Source organism: Vombatus ursinus, unplaced genomic scaffold (assembly GCF_900497805.2).
Source record: "Vombatus ursinus unplaced genomic scaffold, bare-nosed wombat genome assembly UNPS02010193.1, whole genome shotgun sequence".
NCBI classification, from domain to species: Eukaryota; Metazoa; Chordata; class Mammalia; order Diprotodontia; family Vombatidae; genus Vombatus; species Vombatus ursinus.
The window spans coordinates 3,154,985-3,173,047 of NW_020949971.1; the positions used below are offsets into that span (position 1 = coordinate 3,154,985).

The following is an 18,063-nucleotide window of genomic DNA, read 5'->3' on the forward strand; positions in this document are numbered from 1 at the left end:
AAGACAGAAATTGCAGGTGTTGCCAGAGGGAGGAGATCAGAAGAATTAAAAACCTATCATAGGAAGTATTTGATGTGCCACATAGGGCATGATGGTAGCTAAGGACAAGTATCAGTACAAAACAGAAAATGGTTTCCACCTTAGAGTCAGAATGCCTAAGTCATCAGACTCATCCTCTTTCTTTTCCCCGTTACTGTGGATGTCACCGTTGTCTTCTGAGTTACCTTGACTACACTCTTTCTTCCGTTCTTAACTTCTCATGTGCACTCACCCCACGTCTCCATTCTGTAGCCAAGTTTTATCATTTCTGTCTTCACAGTGTGTCATCCTTTAGACCTCTTTCCCTCTACTCACACAGCCACTGGTGATGGGGTGATCTCAGCCCTGGGCATCATCCTTGGCCAGGGGGCTGGGGGGTTAGGAAGTTGGTATGGGGAGGTGAGAAAGGACAGCGGAAGTAACCAAGATGGCATTGTGCCTTGAGGATGTGAAGCTCCTGGTGAAGGAGGGCTTTGTCGTCCTTTTCATTAACCAGATTCTGAGCCATTGGTACAAAGGGATGAGCCTACAGTCTTTCCACCTGCTCTGCCTTTGTTGTTGTTTGTCCTCAGTTCTCGAAGAGGACCAGTGACATTGGGGTGATGTCATGACTTGGGCATGAATTGAATTGAAGTAAGGCAGAGCTGAGCAAAGTCGTCAGTCTCACTGTCTCCTCCAGAGTTATTGACTGGCAGTGGCCAGAGATGATGGCCGGGGATGTAGTGGATAACCTTGGCCTTCTCTGAATGAAGATCTTTCCCAGGCCTCAGTTTGTCTGAGGCAATGCCCATTCAGTGACCAAAGGGTTAGGTAAGAACTGAGACAAAGATGGCCTAATTTACAGTCACAAAAGTATCAGTCTGGGAGGGCAAGACCCTTAAAGTCTCTGGCCAGAACAGAAAACAGTTGCTATTTGTGCACGTTATAAACCATTAAGACCTAAAAATGAGCCAGTAGAGGCTTGTGCTGGAGCTGTTATTGGCCTTCCAGTGAAAGCCAGAGAGTGATTGGCTTTTAGATAAGGAGCCCCCCTTGAAGCTGGGCCAGCCCACAGTGCTCTGCCTTTAGGAAGCCACAAATACTTTGTATTTCATCCATAAGCTTGGAGCTGAAGTGCTTATTCATTAATACTTCTGCTTGTCCTAAGAGAGCGCATTAAAAAATTGAAATCTAGGTGTTATGTCTTTAGTATTTCCCTGTATACCAGTCTTGTTACGGTATCAAAAAAGACAGTGACATTAATTTGACAGTACTTGTACTCCCTAAAGCCAGGTTGGCTTTTAGTGAAAATCATTTCCTCATCTTGACAGTTGTAAACCCCTAAGGATTCACAAATAATGCTTGGGCAGTAATTGAAATCAGTAAATGTGCTCCAGGAGACAAAACCAGGAGCAGTGGGTGGAAATTGAAAAGAAGCAAATGAAGGTTTGATGCTTGAAAAAGCTTTCTAACTCTTCGGGCTGTCCAGGAGTAGAATGGGCTGTCTTAAAAGGTGGAGGATTCGAAGGTCTTCAGAAATAGTGGACAGCTGCTCGGCTATGTGTATAAGTTGGCATAATGGCTACTGAGGTCCGTTCCAGCTTTCGGATTCTGTGACTTCTTGTGTCTCTTGTCTGTGTCCTCCAGTCCTCTTGCAGAAGTCTCTCCAAGGTGCTGCCGGCCTCTCTCTCTGTCTCTTAATATTCCTTGGGGAGCAGTAGAGCAAATGGTTGACCATTCTTCACTCTATTCTATGTGTCCAGCCCATCTTTTTCTTTTCTTTGCTTCAGTTTTCCTGCGGGATTCCTACAAAGATCTGCCTTAAAACGCACACACACACATCAATATTCTTACATTCTTTTGAAGCTCTGTTGTATGGCTATTCATGGAATCTACCATCTGAAGAGTTGAAGTTGAGGCCCACCCTGAGGGCTGTGGAGAAAGAGCGTGATTATCAAAAGACTTGTGGTCAGAAGGTAATTTATAGCTTCCTAGCATTCTGGTCTAGAAGCCAGTGGGTAAAGACGCATTGGTTCTGTAGCACTTCTTTTTTTCCCTTAGTGATTATGGTTTAATGTGGGAAGCAAGAGGCCTTTAGTTGGTTGAAGCCAAGTTCATCTCAAAGCTGACTAGTTTAAACTTGTGAGCGCTTCATTTCCTTTTTCATAATCATGACTTGACTTCTATTTAGAAGGTTCAGATTGATCGAATGGGGAATCAGTCAGCAAACATGCTTACTATAGGCCACACACTGTTAGATGTTGACTAGTAGTCTGTGCCCTCAATGTGCGTAGCTTGCATTGGGGAGATACTGAGTGTGAGCAACTGTGGTGCTCACTCCGAGTTCTGTCCTGGGGACCACGAGAGCATAGTTTCCGGTTCTGTTTTGCCCTTAGTTTCTGGACAGCCACTCTGGTTTGTCCTTGTTGAATTGGAATTCTCAGGCCAAGTAAATGTTGGAAAAATCTGAAACAAAAATCTACTACAGTGAGTGAGTGAAGGAAAGTCTTATTACACGTCTCACAAGAGAAGCGGGCATAATGCACTTCGGTAGCACGCGGGCACTGGTTCAGTGGTAGAATCAACTTTTAAACCGTTAGTAAGATCCATACTCCACCCATTGGTCCAGTTCATCTGAGTTACACCCTTCCTAGACAGCCCATCGCATGTTCGTCCATGTTCTGTTAACTACCTACTTCATGGGTCCCATGTTCAAAAATGGTGGCTATCTCCACCCTTGGGGTGTGTCAGTTCATATTCAGTACAAGCGCAATGGAGAAAAGCCTTTGCCTGGTCAAAGCCCCATGCTTGAACCCGGCTGGTTGCAACTGGTTTATCCTCTAGGGCTCTTTCTTAAGGAACTAGTTGTTTATAGAAAAGTTTTGAGTACTTTCTGATTGGTTGAGGGACTATCCACAAGATCTTGGAATTTCTTATCCTGCTGTGGAAGCCCAGCCCCCTAGAATCTTTCTGACAGTAAACTCTCCTGCTACTCTGATGATCTGTGCAGTCGATAAACCTTGTTGATGAGCTCAAGGCTGTCCTTAGTGCCTTTTTAGACAGTTGAGGCCACATGTATATAATGCTTTTTAATCAAAAAACTGTATATAATGTTGAGGGTGGACAGTTTCATTCTTTCTTTTTATGGTTCGGATATCTTTCAAGTTCTAAGTGAAGTTAATATGTAGAATTTTCAATGTGTTATGCAGCAGTACATCATGTTAGATAATATCTCTTGGTGAAGTGTGACATCACAGTCTAATAATCAGATCAAAACAGGACAGGAGAGAAAAGTTCCTGGGTCTTTATGGAGGCACACTGTTTGGTGAGGACTACTCACGCCTCTTAAAGTAGACTAGAACTCTTCTGCTCCACCATGTGCAGGTCTTTCAAAAGGCCACGTGAGTAGGTGGGTCGTGCATTTTGACTGTTGTCACTATCCATTTTTACCTCCATCTTGGGAATCTTGAATAGGGGGGCATGGTTCTAATTTTGCAATGTTAAGTCTGTGAGAACATAGTACTTGCTTTACAATGTTCTTTGTAAATTACCATCTTAGAATGCATGTGTTTTGCATGACCCAGTGTAGCAAAATAGATCTGTAATGAGCTACCTTTTATCCATTTAGAAGCAAACTGACTATAAATCATTTTTTAAACAGTGCATTGTCTTCCCTTTAGCTCTTAGTTTAGATAGCAGTTTCACTCCTTTAATGATGGAAGTACCACTTGTTGCCTTTTAATTTTTTTATTTCAAATGCCATTTTCCAACATTAATTTTGAAGGAGAATCCAAGGGAATTTTTAGCATGGAACTAGGAACACAAACCCATAAAACTGGAAAAATTTAAAGTAAGGGCTAGAAATAAATTTTTTTTAATATTTTAAAATTATAATCCTTTAATTACTGTTCTAAAATGTTAGTATTTGAAATGAATTGTCTGAATTGTTTTCCCTGCTCTCTGAAATTACTCCCTTTTAAGTTACCAAGATTACCTTCTTGCTTAATTCGTTAACTTTAAGTTGTCATTCTCTTCAAACTTTCTACAAGATCTAACATTTTTGACTGCATTTTGTGAAACTGTCCTTTGTTTTTTATGACCGTGAAGTTCTTTGAGTCTTGTGCTACCTCCACTGTTTAATTTACATTTTCCTTCATCTTTCCCTTTTCTCTAAAGACTCAGTCCTTGCCCCCCCCCTCTCCCTCCCTCTCCCTCTCCCCTTAGATGTTTCCCCTGAAATTCTTACTATTTCCAAAATTAGATTTGTGATCTAGCAGTCTTTGATGGCTTACCTCGAACTATGGGCCTCCTTCCTACCCATTTTATTTCTCTTAACAATACTACTGATTTCTGACTGGAGAGAAACCTTGGCATCATGCTTGAGTTTTTTCTTCTTAATCCCCTCAATCGTAACACAAAATCTTGTCTGTTTCTTTATTCACCACAGTTCTCAGATTTACCTGTTTTCCTTTTCTCTCTGTGGTAAAGTTGAGTGATTGGAGTTTCAGTTTTTTGGAATTTTAGGAGAGGAAGGTTTTTTTGTTTTTTTGTTTTTTCTTTAGTGTGTACAGGTATTTGTGAGTGATAGTAAAACATGAAAGGTGTGCTTTCATTGTTGGCCAGCAGCCAAAGGAGAAGAGCTTTCTTCTCAAATTTTGTCAGGTGGGATAGCTGGTGTTTGAGTGGGATCCTGAATTTTATTCTTACAAATTTTTATTTTTTTTCATCATATTTCACTCACTTATGTGAGAAGAATCATTCGTTTGGTCATTTTTATTTATTTATTTTTTATAGATTCCTAAATCTTTTCTTACTTGAAACAACAAAGTCGAGGTCACCGTTTGAGCTTCCCTTTTCTTTGTTTCCAGGTTTTGGAAGGAAGGATGTGGTAGAACACTTACTGCAGATGGGTGCCAATGTCCATGCCCGAGACGACGGTGGGCTGATTCCTCTCCACAACGCCTGCTCCTTTGGCCACGCTGAAGTGGTCAGCCTGTTGCTGTGCCAAGGGGCAGATCCAAATGCCCGGGACAATTGGAACTACACGCCTCTGCATGAAGCATCTATCAAGGGCAAGATAGACGTGTGCATCGGTGAGTGTGCGCAAGGGCTCGGGCTGACTGACTCGGGCCTCACAGGCTGGGCATTGCGGTACAGATGTTGGCTGGCCACTCATAGCTTCTGTAGAAAACTGAAATTTTCTCTTGTTCTGCTGTGGCAATCATTTCTCTGTAGAGCATGTAGAGGAGGCATCATTTGCCTCTTCCTCTGGTTTAAGAAAACATTCTTTTCAGCTACAAGGCAAGTGGGAGGCTGGTAATCGGAAGTTAAACTCAGCATTAACTCTCCAGATGCAAACCAAATTCTGCCTGGCGTGCAGCTGAATTTGGATGGATTATGACTGTCAGATCTTGTTCATTTATAATCCTGTTTTCAGCCTTGGCAGCCAGGAAGCCCAGGATACAGTTAGGTATATTGCCGACTTGGACGGTGTATTTTGGATACTTTCAGGTGATGATAGACGAGGTCGCTGAGGACTGAAATTCAGTTTTGTGTATTTTTAAACCCGTGTGCCGCCATTGGAATCGTCGGCCATCTTGAACGAGTGCTTCCGATGGAGTTGTTGCCCAGGGTAGCTTTGTTTTCAGCATAGCTGCTCGTTTCCAGCTAGCTGGTAGACCATTTATGAAGCCCTTCGTCTAGGCCAGGGCCTGTGGGTAGCTCTGGGGATACAAGTACACCCCAGCAAGGTAACCTCTGCCTTTAAGGAGGTCGCATTCAAACAGGGAAAGACTGCACTAAAGGAGCAGGGGGAGAGGGGATAGGATGGATGGGACCTTGGGCCTGCCCTGGGTCCAGGGAGGAGACAGGAAGGGAGTGACCTGGAGCTGGGGCCTCGGCAGGCCATTCCAAACAAAATTCAGCTGATATTTGTGGTGTTTAATCTCTTCCTTTTAGCATATTCTTTATATTTTACCTTCTTATCTAGAGGATTGGGATGGTTCCTCTTAATAACTTGTCATACCTTCTCCTACTGCTCTTCAGGCCCTTCCTTTCACTGACTTTACCATCTCTATCAAGTTTGACTCCTCTGGAACCAGCCAGCGTTGCTGGACGCAGTCACGCAAGTGTCGATGACGTTGCCTCTGAACGTGACCTTCATTTGCTCATGCCCTCCCTGCCCCACTTCCAGTTGCGCATTTGCCCATGCTCACAGTATTCATCTCTTACGGTCGCCATCTCATTCCCTGTTACGGTGGTCACCCCAAACGTCTCCCTCCTATCTCATGCACTTCGCCTCCCCCTACCCACCTCAGTCTCAGCAGGTAATCTCACCAAGAGAAGATTGAGACCCCGTCAACACAAGCTGCTGCAGCTTCTTTCTTTTCCATTTCAGAATTTCTTTTTTGGCTTTACCCCCTTTTCTCGTGTGGCTAAGAGCAAAGCACCCCCCCTTCATCTCCAGTGGGAATTCCTCTCCACCTGTGCTTGTGAGCCTGCCTCCTTCTTGCCTTTTCACAAACGGGATCTCATTTGATCCTCACCTCTCTCTTGTGTAGGTAGTTTAGTCATTATGTCCTCATTTTCCAGGCTTTCTACTGGACATGGGTGCTCAGGGAATTTTTTAAAATAATAATAGGCAGTGTCATGTGAGTAGAACGCATCAGTGTCCGATTGTTTTGGGGTCTCAGGATGGCAGCTGGCAAGGGGTCTGCCCCCTGTGCTTCCAGACCAAGGCTTGGGGTTCTTTGAGGGCAGTAGCTGGGTGAGCAGGACAAGAGTGTGAGAGGGGTGCATTTCCTCATTTACTGCTCATGGTCACTGTGAGCTACTGTAGGTTAGTAGTCTGTGATGCCAGGAGCAGAGAGACTCTCTGGCCTGGGTGGACTGTTTGTCTGTGAAGCTGTCATTAGAAAAAGAGAGTGAGACCCCCAGGCTGCTTCTCAGGGTAAAGGGCAAAGTATGCACATGCTTACCCACCAGTCACCTGGGAAGTGTCAGGAGAAGGGCCTGGAGAGGTTGTGGCCTCCCTGGAGGCGGGTGAGGCTGATGACATTGCAGAGGCGCTTGCCGGCTTTTCACTCTGCAGTTCTACAGGTGAAGTGCTTACCCAGGCTCCAGAGGGAAGGGTGGGGAATAAATGCCTACACACAGTTCTTACCAAGGGAGAAAAAAGCCTTACTGGTTAATATGCAATGGTGAATGGATATATCTTAAAGCAAGCGATATTATCTACGTATCTCTGTCAGCCAGCTGGCGTTTTGATTCAGCACCTACTATGTGCCAGCAGGCACTGTGCTAAATGCTGCAAGTGAGGGGATAGTGGAAGGAAGGACGTTCTCAAAGGATCATGAGTCAGGCAGTTTGTACAGGCATGGGAGGCTGCAGGGCGCTCCCTCATCCTCGAGGCTGATGGCTCAGTGTGCAGTGGGTGGATTATATGTCTCCATGGAGAGAAAACCCAGATTTCCTGGCTCGCTGCCATTATAGCTGATTGTTGTTGCTGGGCAGATTCACGAGGACTAGTCCCCTAGTGGTGTGGACTGTGACTGACTCCAAGGATACTATGATCCGGAAAGGTTCCTAGTCTTGCACACCTGGATGGGAGGGAGTTGGCTGAGCTAGTAATAGTTTGCTAGCTTTGCATTCCTGGCCCCAAATGTCACTGACCAAGCCAGTTGTTGGGTCAGACACGGCATCCGCCAGCCAGCTCCTGCCTATAGGCCAAGTCTCACACCGGGAATAGAGGGCAAGGCAGAAAAGGGTTCCTGCCCTCAGGGAGCTCACAGTCTAGCGGAGGAGACGCCATGCAAACAGTTGTGTACAGACAAGATATAAACAGGATCATCTGAGGGTATTGTCAGAGAAAAGGCACCAGGAATGAGGAGGACAGGGAGAGCGGCCAGGCATGGAGGACGGCCTGAGAAAATGGCTGGAGTGGGGAGCTGTGTGAGGAGCAGCCAGGAGGCCAGCAGGGTCGCCGGATGCAAGCGTATGTGCAGTAGAAGGTGTAAGAAGGCTGGAAAGGTGGGGTGAAGGCACCTTGTGAAGCTCCTAAAAGCCAAGCACGATTTTCTATTTGAGGTTTCTGGTATTTTTGTTGTTATGTCCTTACATGTACATAGAACTTGCTCTAGAATGTAAGCTTCTTGAGGGTAGGGACTGGGACATTTTAGTCTGTGTGCCTCTAGTGCCTGGTCCTTAGTGAATTCTTCAGGTCTTCACTCCCCAGGTCAGCAGCCTAACTGAGTTCCTCCTCCCCATTATAATGACTACCCCATGGTGCTCTGCTTGCAGCCCTTCTTCTTTCCCTGACGGGCTTACTTTGAAAGACCTGAACCATAGTAGTCCTTTGTATACAGACTGTCCATAGCTTCCTGTGGCCTTGAGGACAGGGCTTGGTACCATTGGTTGGGTCTTTCACAGACTGTTTGGGAGGCAGGCAGGCTGGTGAAGCCACTTCGGTAGATGCCTGCTCAGAATTAGGCTTTTAAAGAAATAAAATAAGATGCAAAAGAAAACAGTAATTAAAATAGTTCGACATAGAGTTGACGATCCTCCTGGAATCTCTCCGTGAACCCCTGGTTAAGAACTCCTGCTCTTGGCTTAACCCGTCCTAGGTTGGGAAAGGGCTCCCTGCTCCTTTTTGGCCTTGCCCCCTCTCCCCTCCCCCAGCTGCTTCATAAATGTGCCCTTCAGTTACTCATGCCCTCCTTGCTCCCCTCTCCCCCCTTTACCTCCTTGCAATCCCTCCTCCAGTGTGCCCCAGAGCTCTCCATTGTTTCTGGGAAGCCTCTGCTAGTCTGCGTTCTCTCTGTCCCTAGAGGACCATGTTTTGATTTTGTTTCCCTGTCGTGTTCCCCTGGAGAAGGTTTGAAGGCAAGAAGGTTTTTGAATGTCTCGTCCCCAGACAAACATAGTCCTTTTTATGGAATAGGGACTTAATATATTTCAGGCTTTTTTTTTTATTAAGAGATGCATCATCTAAAATTCATCCTTAAAGGTTTCTTTCTTAAGCCATTTCTTGGAGGAAAAATTAGCATGATTAAGTTTTAAGGGATCATTTATCAGACAGCAAGGGTTTGGGGCAACATCTGAGGTCAGAGTCTTAAAAAACCTGGCACTTGGAATTGCTTTTGAACAGGATACATGAATATATTTGCATTTTAATAGAGATACAAGATGCTACCTTAAACTTAGTTAATGAATTTATTGCTTAATGAATTTTGTGTGTCTGCTCCTCATTATGTTTTGGAAGGAGGGTGAGCAAGAGAGAAGAAAGATCATCCCAGCACCTACAGCATGCTTCTCTTCTCTTTGCTGTTTTTGAGGTCTGGTGTAATCTTTTTGTATAATACACTTAAAATTTGTTAGTCATGCAGATAGCTTTTCACATAAAACAGCTTCTGTCTGACACATTCACACTTTTTTTTTTGGTCATTTTAAACTGTTAATCTGATGGAAATAGACTAGCCTTCCTTTTCATTAGGGCTTGGTCCTGGTGTGCTCATTCAGCATCCCTGTCCAGAAGCTTGGAATTGGAAACTGCCAGCTAGGTCTGCTCACCCCAGTAAAAGCCAGGCTGTCCAGTCTCTGGAAACTACCCTGTCCTGAGGGAGGCTCACTGGAGGGCTTTCTTCTTGGCTCCAGCCCTCCGTCTCTTTTTTTGTGCTTTCCTTCCATCACTGCTGGGCTCTGCCTTCTGGGGCCACACTGAACAGGCCTAATTCATTACTCTTTGCACATGACACCTTCTCAGGTACTTGGAGACAGTTGTCATAGTCCCCCTAAGTCTTCTGTTTCTTTAGACTCAACCTCTGTTTAATCTGCGGGCCCTCTGACAGTGCAGACTCAGGCTTGCCGTCCTGTTGGGGTCCCTTTCTGAGATGGTGGGAACCAGCATTGTACATGCTGCTGCTGCTGCTGCTGCTTTCTTACCAGGTGGCCCATGCAGGTAGAGAGGCTGGTTGCTTCGGGGAGCATTGCCTTTCATCAAGGTCTAGGGTGGCAGGAGCCTTTTGGACCTGGTGCAAGCCTGCCTGTGAGCCCTCATGTTTACTCCAGGGCTCCTGGGTGACCCTTGTAGGCCTCAGTTTCCTCATTGGTAAAATGAGGCAGGACTAGGACAGCTCTCAGGTCTAAATCCTGAGAAGGAAAGTCTGCTTTTTAAAGGCCTTAAGAGAGTTGGGGTTAACAGCTTAGTTTTTATTTCATTGTTGGACGTATGATGTCCTTGGTGTAGGGAATTCCCTGTGAGGGGAATTGTCTCTCTGCCAGGGCCAATCAGCAAGGGGTCTCCCTCTTAGGGTCCGAGTTGCCAAGAACAAGAAGGGGGTAAAGAGCGGCCCTGAGTAAGGTAGCCATTAAGAATCAGAGACAGGATTGAGCCCAGCCCTTCCTGACTCTGGGCTCTCTTTTTGTGTCATTGTGGGAATGAGTTAAATTATTCAAATAAATAAGTCAACATGATTTCTGTACATCCATTTAGGAGGATGTGTGCACATGTATGTAGGCGTATGCATTTGGAGTTGTCCCTTGCACTGAGTTTCCGTTTGGAACTTGTCACTTACTCAGTGTCAGCGGCTGCTCTGATGATGCTGGTGACTCTGGGCATCTGTTAAAAGTCCCTCGCCGCCAGGGGCACAAGAAGATTCCTTAAGGACATTTCTCATAAAATACTAGCAATTGACATGGACTTGACCAGACTGATTCCTGCTGCTGAAGATGGGGCTTAGCCTCTACTGGCATCCTCATTGACTTGTTGCCAGAGAGTTCTCCATAATTGTCCAGAATCTCTCCAGAGGAAAGATGGATGGGGCTGCTGATTGAGTTAGGAGTCATCTTGTAAGGTAATTTACCTTTGGGCTCCCTTCCTGAGGATAGTGGAAGGGCAGCTTCCTAGAGGTATTCTGTGAGGCCACGAGAAATAAAGACCTCTCACCGCTTGCCTTCATTCAGTGCATAAATAAATGCCCATTTTCGAGTAAAGGTGCACAAGGGGAAACTGACCATATGGATGTAGAAAAGCACGGTGGCCGCCTGCTTGATGTGGCCCCCGTGAAAGTCCCTGTGTCTTTGGCTCTGTGTCCCAGAGACAAAGTCTCACTGTAGCCATGGAATGTCACTGCTTGGCTGATTGCCCAGTTCAACAGGGACCCTGCTTTGGGGGGTGGGGGGAACAGTAGTTTTTAAGGACATTGGTAATGAATGCTGCTTCTAAAATTGTAAGGTCTGGAAGAGATGCATGTGAGCCCACCTGTCCATTGGCTTCTGTTCCTTGACATGGGTTGGACCCTTCAGAATCGGACCGCAGAGGGTCTCAGCAAAACAGCAGCGACTCCGTTTTAGAAGCTGAGGGCTGGGGACGGTGTGGTTCCTTGCATTATTTGGTGACTGCCGCCCTCCCTTAGCAGAGGAAATCGGTCTTTCATCCACATGTGCCTCATGTATCATAAGAAGGGACAGAACAAGAGGGATTCATTTGGAGTTCGAGGATCCTGGTTTGAATTCCCACTATTGCTGCTTGTCATCTGTGTGACCCCACGCAAATTGCCAGAACTCTCAGTTTCTTCATCTCTGAAATGAGGCCACTAGAATCAGTGACCCCTGAAGTCCTCTCCAACTGAAACCTGTGGTTCTAAGAACTCTGATCCGAATTGGGAATGCCTGTTTGCAGTCAAGTAAAGAAGACCATGGGCAGCTAGGTGACTCAGTGGATAGAGTGCCTGGAGTCAGGAGCTGAGTTCAAATCCAGCCTCAGATAACTTCCTGGCTGTGTGATCCTGGGCAAGTCACTTAACCTTGTTTGCCTCAATTTCCTCATCTGTAAAGTGAGCTGGAGAAAGAAATGACAAACCACTCCAGTATCTCTGCCAAGAAAACCCTAAATGGGGTCACGGAGAGTTGGGCACAACTGAAACAACTGAACAGTAGCAAAAGAAGTCTGTCTCCAGTGTTAACTAGTGCATTGCCAATCCCTTTCAGACCTGTGTTTGGCATTTAAACCTAGATATACAGGCCCTTTGCAGGCTGCTTGCAACCCATCTTTCCAGCTCTCTAATACCTGCATGCCCTTCGCACACTCTATGGTTCAGCCAGACTGACTTTCTTGTTGTTCCTCACACGTGTTAGGATAGACACTCTGAGGGCAGGGACTGTCTCCCTTCTGTGTTTATGTCTCCAGTCTTTAGCACATGGTTGGCACATTTTAGTTGTTTTTGAGCCCTGTCTGACCTGAATGCTTCACTCCATTTCCTTCCTGGCCTCCTTGCCTTTTCACTGGCCATCCCTCAGATTGGCAATGTATTGTCTTCTCACTTTTTTTTTTATTTTTATTTTTTGAAATTAATATATTTTGATTTATCAACGATCACTTCCATATGCTTTTGAGTTTAAAATTTTTCTCCCCCTCCCTCCCCACCTTCCTCTCCAAGATGGCACACAATCTGATATAGGCTATACATATACATTCCTATTAAACATATTTTCACATTAGTCACGTTGTAAGGAAGAATTAGAACCAATAGGAGGAACCACAAGAAAGAGGAAACAAAACTCAACAGAAGAAACAAAAATAGCAAATAGTCTGCTTTGATCTGCATTCAAACTCCATAGTTCTTTCTTTGGATGTGGATAGCATTTTTCATCACGAGGCCTTTGGAGATGTCTTAGATCCTTGTATTGCTGGGAAGGGTTAAGCTTATCAATATTAGTCATAGCGCAACTTGGCTGTTATTGTGTGCAACGATACTGCTCACTTGTCTTCTCACTTCTGCTTGGCTTCCTTCAAACCTCAGGGCAAGCACCGCCTTCGACATGAAGCCTTTCCTGATTGCTCCAACTACGGCTGCTGATTTCTGCCAGTTCACTCCCTTATTATATAGATTGCCTGGCCTGGTAACTTGAAATCATCAGGGCTGTTTAGGTGCTGTCTTAATATCCCCCTATTTATTATGACTTTCAACTCTCTTTTCCCCATGTTTGTTCTGCCCTTTCCAGTCCAAAGGTCAGTCTCTTTCTGCCTTCTGTCCAACATATGTTGTAATGACCTCATCAAACCTCTTGGCCATCTTTCTTTCATCATCTCATGGTATAGAGTAAAACAAAAGCAAAAACTCCCTTTTAGCCTTACATTCCTCATCAGCCTTGGCTTATTCTCTTCTGAGTTTTTAGCATTCCTTCATAAAAGACTGTACTCTGCATTTTATTTCAGTCTCCATAAACTACTCTTATTTTATCTAAACTTGTTACTGAGTTCCACTTTCATCTCTAGTGATCCTTAGAAAATTCTTCCTTTTTCTCTTTGTTGGAATTGTTTCTTTCTGTCTAGAGAATTTCATTCTTAGTTATTTTCTCCCATTTAGACTGACTTCCTTAGTAGGATTTCATCCTTTTAAACTCTTCCTTTTCCTTTTCCTTTCTTCTTGGAATCTTCTCTACACAAACATCTAGCTTCCTTTTTCTTTATCACACACTCTGAAGTGTAGTGTTCAGTTACCCCTAGGATTTCCATCAATCCATTCAAGCAACCAGTTTTTCCTTGTTGGTGAGAATTAGGTCCATGAGGTATTTCATTCATTTAAAGGATGAAATGATTTAGGCATGCTGCCTAGAAACTAAGTTGCTCTGCTTTGAACCTAACAAAAGATGACCAGCCTTTTGGAAGCCTCCCTCTGGCCTCCCATGTGATGCCCCTCTGCCAAGCTGGTCCATTTCCCAGCTCTTCACCTGTTTTCTTCTGTTGGCCAGGCGCCTGCTGATACCCTGCATTCCTGGCCTGTGGTCATTTTTTTTTTTAATTTAGGAGAAGTATTATAGTGCTTGAGAAAGTGATGTTTGTAACAGATGATGTTGAGAGCCAGTCAGTCCTTTAGGAAAAAGAACAAGGATGCACTATGGCAGCGGAGGACCTGTTGAGATGAACCAGCAGAGATTTGTGGAAGACCCGGTCAGCTTGCTTGTGTGGCTTCCTCCAGTGGTGGTTGGCAGAGAATGTGGGAGTAAACAATGCACATGTTATGGGGGAGGTGTAGAAAGGATTGAGTTGGTGATCAGATAGATGACATAAAAGAGTGTGCAGGACAGTGCAAATTTGAACTGGTTAATATTAACAAGATCAAAATTTTGAAGGCTAGAAAGTGAGACCAGAGCAGAGGTCTGGGAACAAAGGGTAGGATAGTCCGGTGACTGAAGTATGTGCTGAGGTGCAGCCTGGCTCTGTGGAGGTCGGAGCTTCAGAGCACCTGTGCTTAATAAGATCATCAGATGGAGACCCTCCTTGACTCTCTGTCCCTCCCTTGCTTTCTATGGGAGGAGCTGAGGTAGAGGAAAGGTGCCAGGCATGAGAGGTGAGGTGGATTAACTGGGAACCCTTGGTAGAGGCGGGGAACTGCTTGAGAAAGCCAGCCCATCTCGACAGTCATATCACTTAAGGCATAGATTGTTCCATGAATGAGCTAGATGAGGAAAAGTGGCAACCTCTTCTTCATTCTTTTGCAGACATTAGTTGCATACTCAGCCAAGGCTTTCGAATTTAATAACATGGATTTTTATTCCACTCTTTTCTCATTTTCCATTCCTGCCAAAACATCTCCCTCCTTCCTCTTTACCTTAGCCTTTCTCCTATAAACACAGAATGGGGATCTTTTAAAGAGCTCTCAGTTCAGCATTTCAGCCCTGCTAAAATGATGCTGGCAGAATGCCCTGAGTGAAGTCTTATAAATGAGTGGCCTGTCAGAAACTCAGTGACCGTTCCCTGCTGGAACATTTTCTGCTTACAGTTGAGCAGGGCTGGCGTGGCCTGTCAGAAACTCAGTGACCGTTCCCTGCTGGAACATTTTCTGCTTACAGTTGAGCAGGGCTGGCGTGGCCTGTTGAGCTCTTGTCCAGGAAGGAAGTGTAACGTGATTATGGGACCTCCATAATGACTCATCTGGATAATGGAAGCAAATAGAAATATGTTGACCTTTAGTAATTTAGTTCATTGTATGTATGTATGTATGTATGTATTGTACGTAGACCTGATTGATGACCTGGAGAATGTTTTCTCTCTATATTTAAATTATTCAAACAAATATATTTTAGTGGATGCCAAACATAATCTTTAACCTGAGTAGAGCAATTTGTATATATTAAAAGAACGTGCATGCATTTTTGTTTGGTTTGTGACTAAAGCAGTTAAGTTGTTTTTAAGTTGAGTCTGACTCTTTGTGACCCCCAATGGAGGTTTACTTGGCAGAGATACTGGAGTGGTTTGCCATTTTCTTCTCCATCCCATTTAATAGATGAGGAAACTGAAGCAAACAGGGTTAAGTGACTTGCCCAGGATCACATAACTAGTAAGTGTCTGAGGTTGGATTGGAATTCAGGAAAAGGATTCTTCCTGAATCCAGGCCTGATACTCTATCCACTGCGCCACCTGATTGTATGTATCTATATCTATCTATATGGAGAGGGGGGTAGAGAGAGAGAGAGAGACAGAGAGAGAAAGGTTGTCAGAACTCTAGAAGTAATTCTATTCTTGAGCTAGGCCTGTGGTTGTTCAGTTTGTAATACAAACATTATATGAACACATGGGCTCGTATTCTCACTTCCGATGTTCTGACTCTGTGATGCTGGGCAAGTCTCTCTCTTGAGTCTTGGTTTCCAAGGTGAAGGCTTGGACTAAGGTGACCTGTAAGGTCTCTTTGATTCTGTTCTGTTATTTTCAGTTTTTGTCCTCACATTACTGGGGCCTCTGGCACCTGGATTAGTTTGAATTAATCAACAAGCATTTATTAAGCAGCTCCTCTGTGCCAGATACTGTGTGCTGTGAATACAAAGAAAGGCCAAACCACCAAAGCCAATAGGAATATTGTTGGAGGCTTTAAGACCACTGCTTTATCTTTTCTGAATGCTCCGTTACTAGCTACTTTCTGAGTATAGTTAGGTTGATGGCATGACCATTCTAGAAAACCAACTGCCTGCTTTGATTAGGATATGAGCTTTCAAACAAAAGGTTATCATAAGTTCCGCTTATAGTATGGCTATAATGTAAAATGTGAATACTTAATTTCCACGGGCTGTTTTATAAAATATTGCTTGGAGCTAATGGTCTGAATTATAATACTTCCATTTTCACTTAATTAATCTGTTACACACTTTAAATAAAATATTACCATAAGTACAAGCTGTTGAATGTAATAATTTTTTAAAATTTTTAGGCTTTTAAAAGGCATGCTATCTATTTTTTTTTGATATTTTGTCTTTATATCGCTCTTCCTAAATGTCAGTTTTCTTCTTTTTTTTTCCGCTCTTAAGTTTTCTTTGTTATGTATAAGACCAACATTACATGGATGGAAGAATAATAAACTTAGACTTGTCCTTCTGTGTTTCAAATATGTCCTTCAAATATGGTTAAATGAAAAGTTGAGTTACCCAGTTTGTTAGGATACTCAAAATTCACATACCCACCACCAGTTTTATTCAGATCTGTATTTGAATCACTAGGTGATTTTCCATATATCTCTTCAAAATATTCATGAAATTCATAGTGATTTTTGTCTCCTGCTGTGTAGTCAAATTTACAGCTTATTTCAGTCAATGAACATTTCTTAAGCACCTTCCATGTGTCAGGCACAAATGGCCCGTCTGTTGGTAGTGATTGGAGAAGTGTACTAGGGTTCCATGGCCAATCAAGAAAATTGTTGTGGGAGGAGTAGAAAACTAGAGAAATAAGTATGCTTGAATATGTTGATGAATAAGATCATAGGATTTAGAGTTTGAAAGGACAGTAGAGATTCTATTATATCTTAATTTTACAGATTGAGGAAACTGACCTCATGGAGAGTTTGTGTTTTGCCCAAGGTCACATAGATAGTAATATATAGGGAATGAATAAATTAAAAAAAAAAAAGAAACAAGTCATTTATCAAGTACATACCACATGCCACATGTTGCGTTAAGTGCTGCACATGCACGCTCACATCTGTGTGTGTGTACACTGTCTCCATCCTCAATTAGCTTACATGGTAGAATATATAATATATTATAAATTAGAATATTAAAATATATATAATAGGATATGTATAAAATAAAATAGAATATAAAATTATAAATTATAATAGAACAGACATAGACAAACGGAGCTCCCAAATTCAGATAAATTCTGCAAGTATTAAGTGTTTGCTATGTGTCAGGCACTGCTAGGCTATGGAGGTATAAGGACAAGAATGAAATTGCCTTTGCCTTCAAGGGTTTATAGTCTATTGCAAGGAAACAACATTTACACAGAAAATTAAATAAAAAATATGTACCAGTTCATAGGCATTTATTAAATGCTTACTATGTGCCAGGCCCTGTACTTAATGCTAGGGGTATAAACAAAAACAAAAGGACAGTCCTTGCCCCTGAGGAGCTTACATTCTGTCAGGGGAAGACAACACGTGAAAGGGAGTTGAAAAATATGGGGGAAGTGGGGGAGGAGGTACTCGCATAGAGGCGTGGTGGTGAAGTCAACAGGATTAAGGATTGCTAGTCTGGGCCCTTCATCAAAATGGAGGCTCTGGGAGCTCGCCAGTGGAAGATGGGGGCAAGGGAATAGGAGAAGGCAGCACAATTACGGTGGTAAAGTCCTTCGAATGAAAGGAAAATGGTATGGAGTGATTTCTAAGGGGGAGAGTAGAGGGTATGAGCATATGGGAGAGTCAGGATAGGTTTCTTGTAGGAGTTAGCCCTTGAGCTGAACTTTGAAAGAAGAGGAGGATTCTGTGAGGCCTAGGTGTGAGGAGGAGTGCTTCCAGGTACAGAACCTCAGTTCTTCCTTTATAAAATTAGGGGGTTAAACTAAATGGCTTCTGAGGTCCTTTTGGGAAATGGAGTGACACATGTGAAGAACAGCTGGAAGGTCAATTGCATGCAGTGTAGCCTGTTTAAAGGAGAGTTATATAGAATAAGTGTGGAAACTGAGACTGAGAGATGTCAAGTGACTTGATGAGTTTTTTTTTTAAAATGTGTTTCTTTTAAGCAACAAATTGTAGAGTTTTGGTTGTTTTTTAAAAAAATCTA

At 43.6% G+C, this 18,063-nt stretch overlaps 1 protein-coding gene across 1 annotated transcript in view; it reads left to right on the top strand.

Moving 5' to 3' along the window:
- Positions 1 to 18,063, top strand: part of TNKS (tankyrase) — a 206,647-nt gene that overhangs the window by 29,600 nt on the left and 158,984 nt on the right. Inside the window, exon 9 of the mRNA XM_027853697.1 lies at positions 4,887 to 5,111. Coding sequence (XP_027709498.1) covers positions 4,887 to 5,111 — 225 coding nt within the window. The remainder of the gene's footprint in view (positions 1 to 4,886; positions 5,112 to 18,063) is intronic.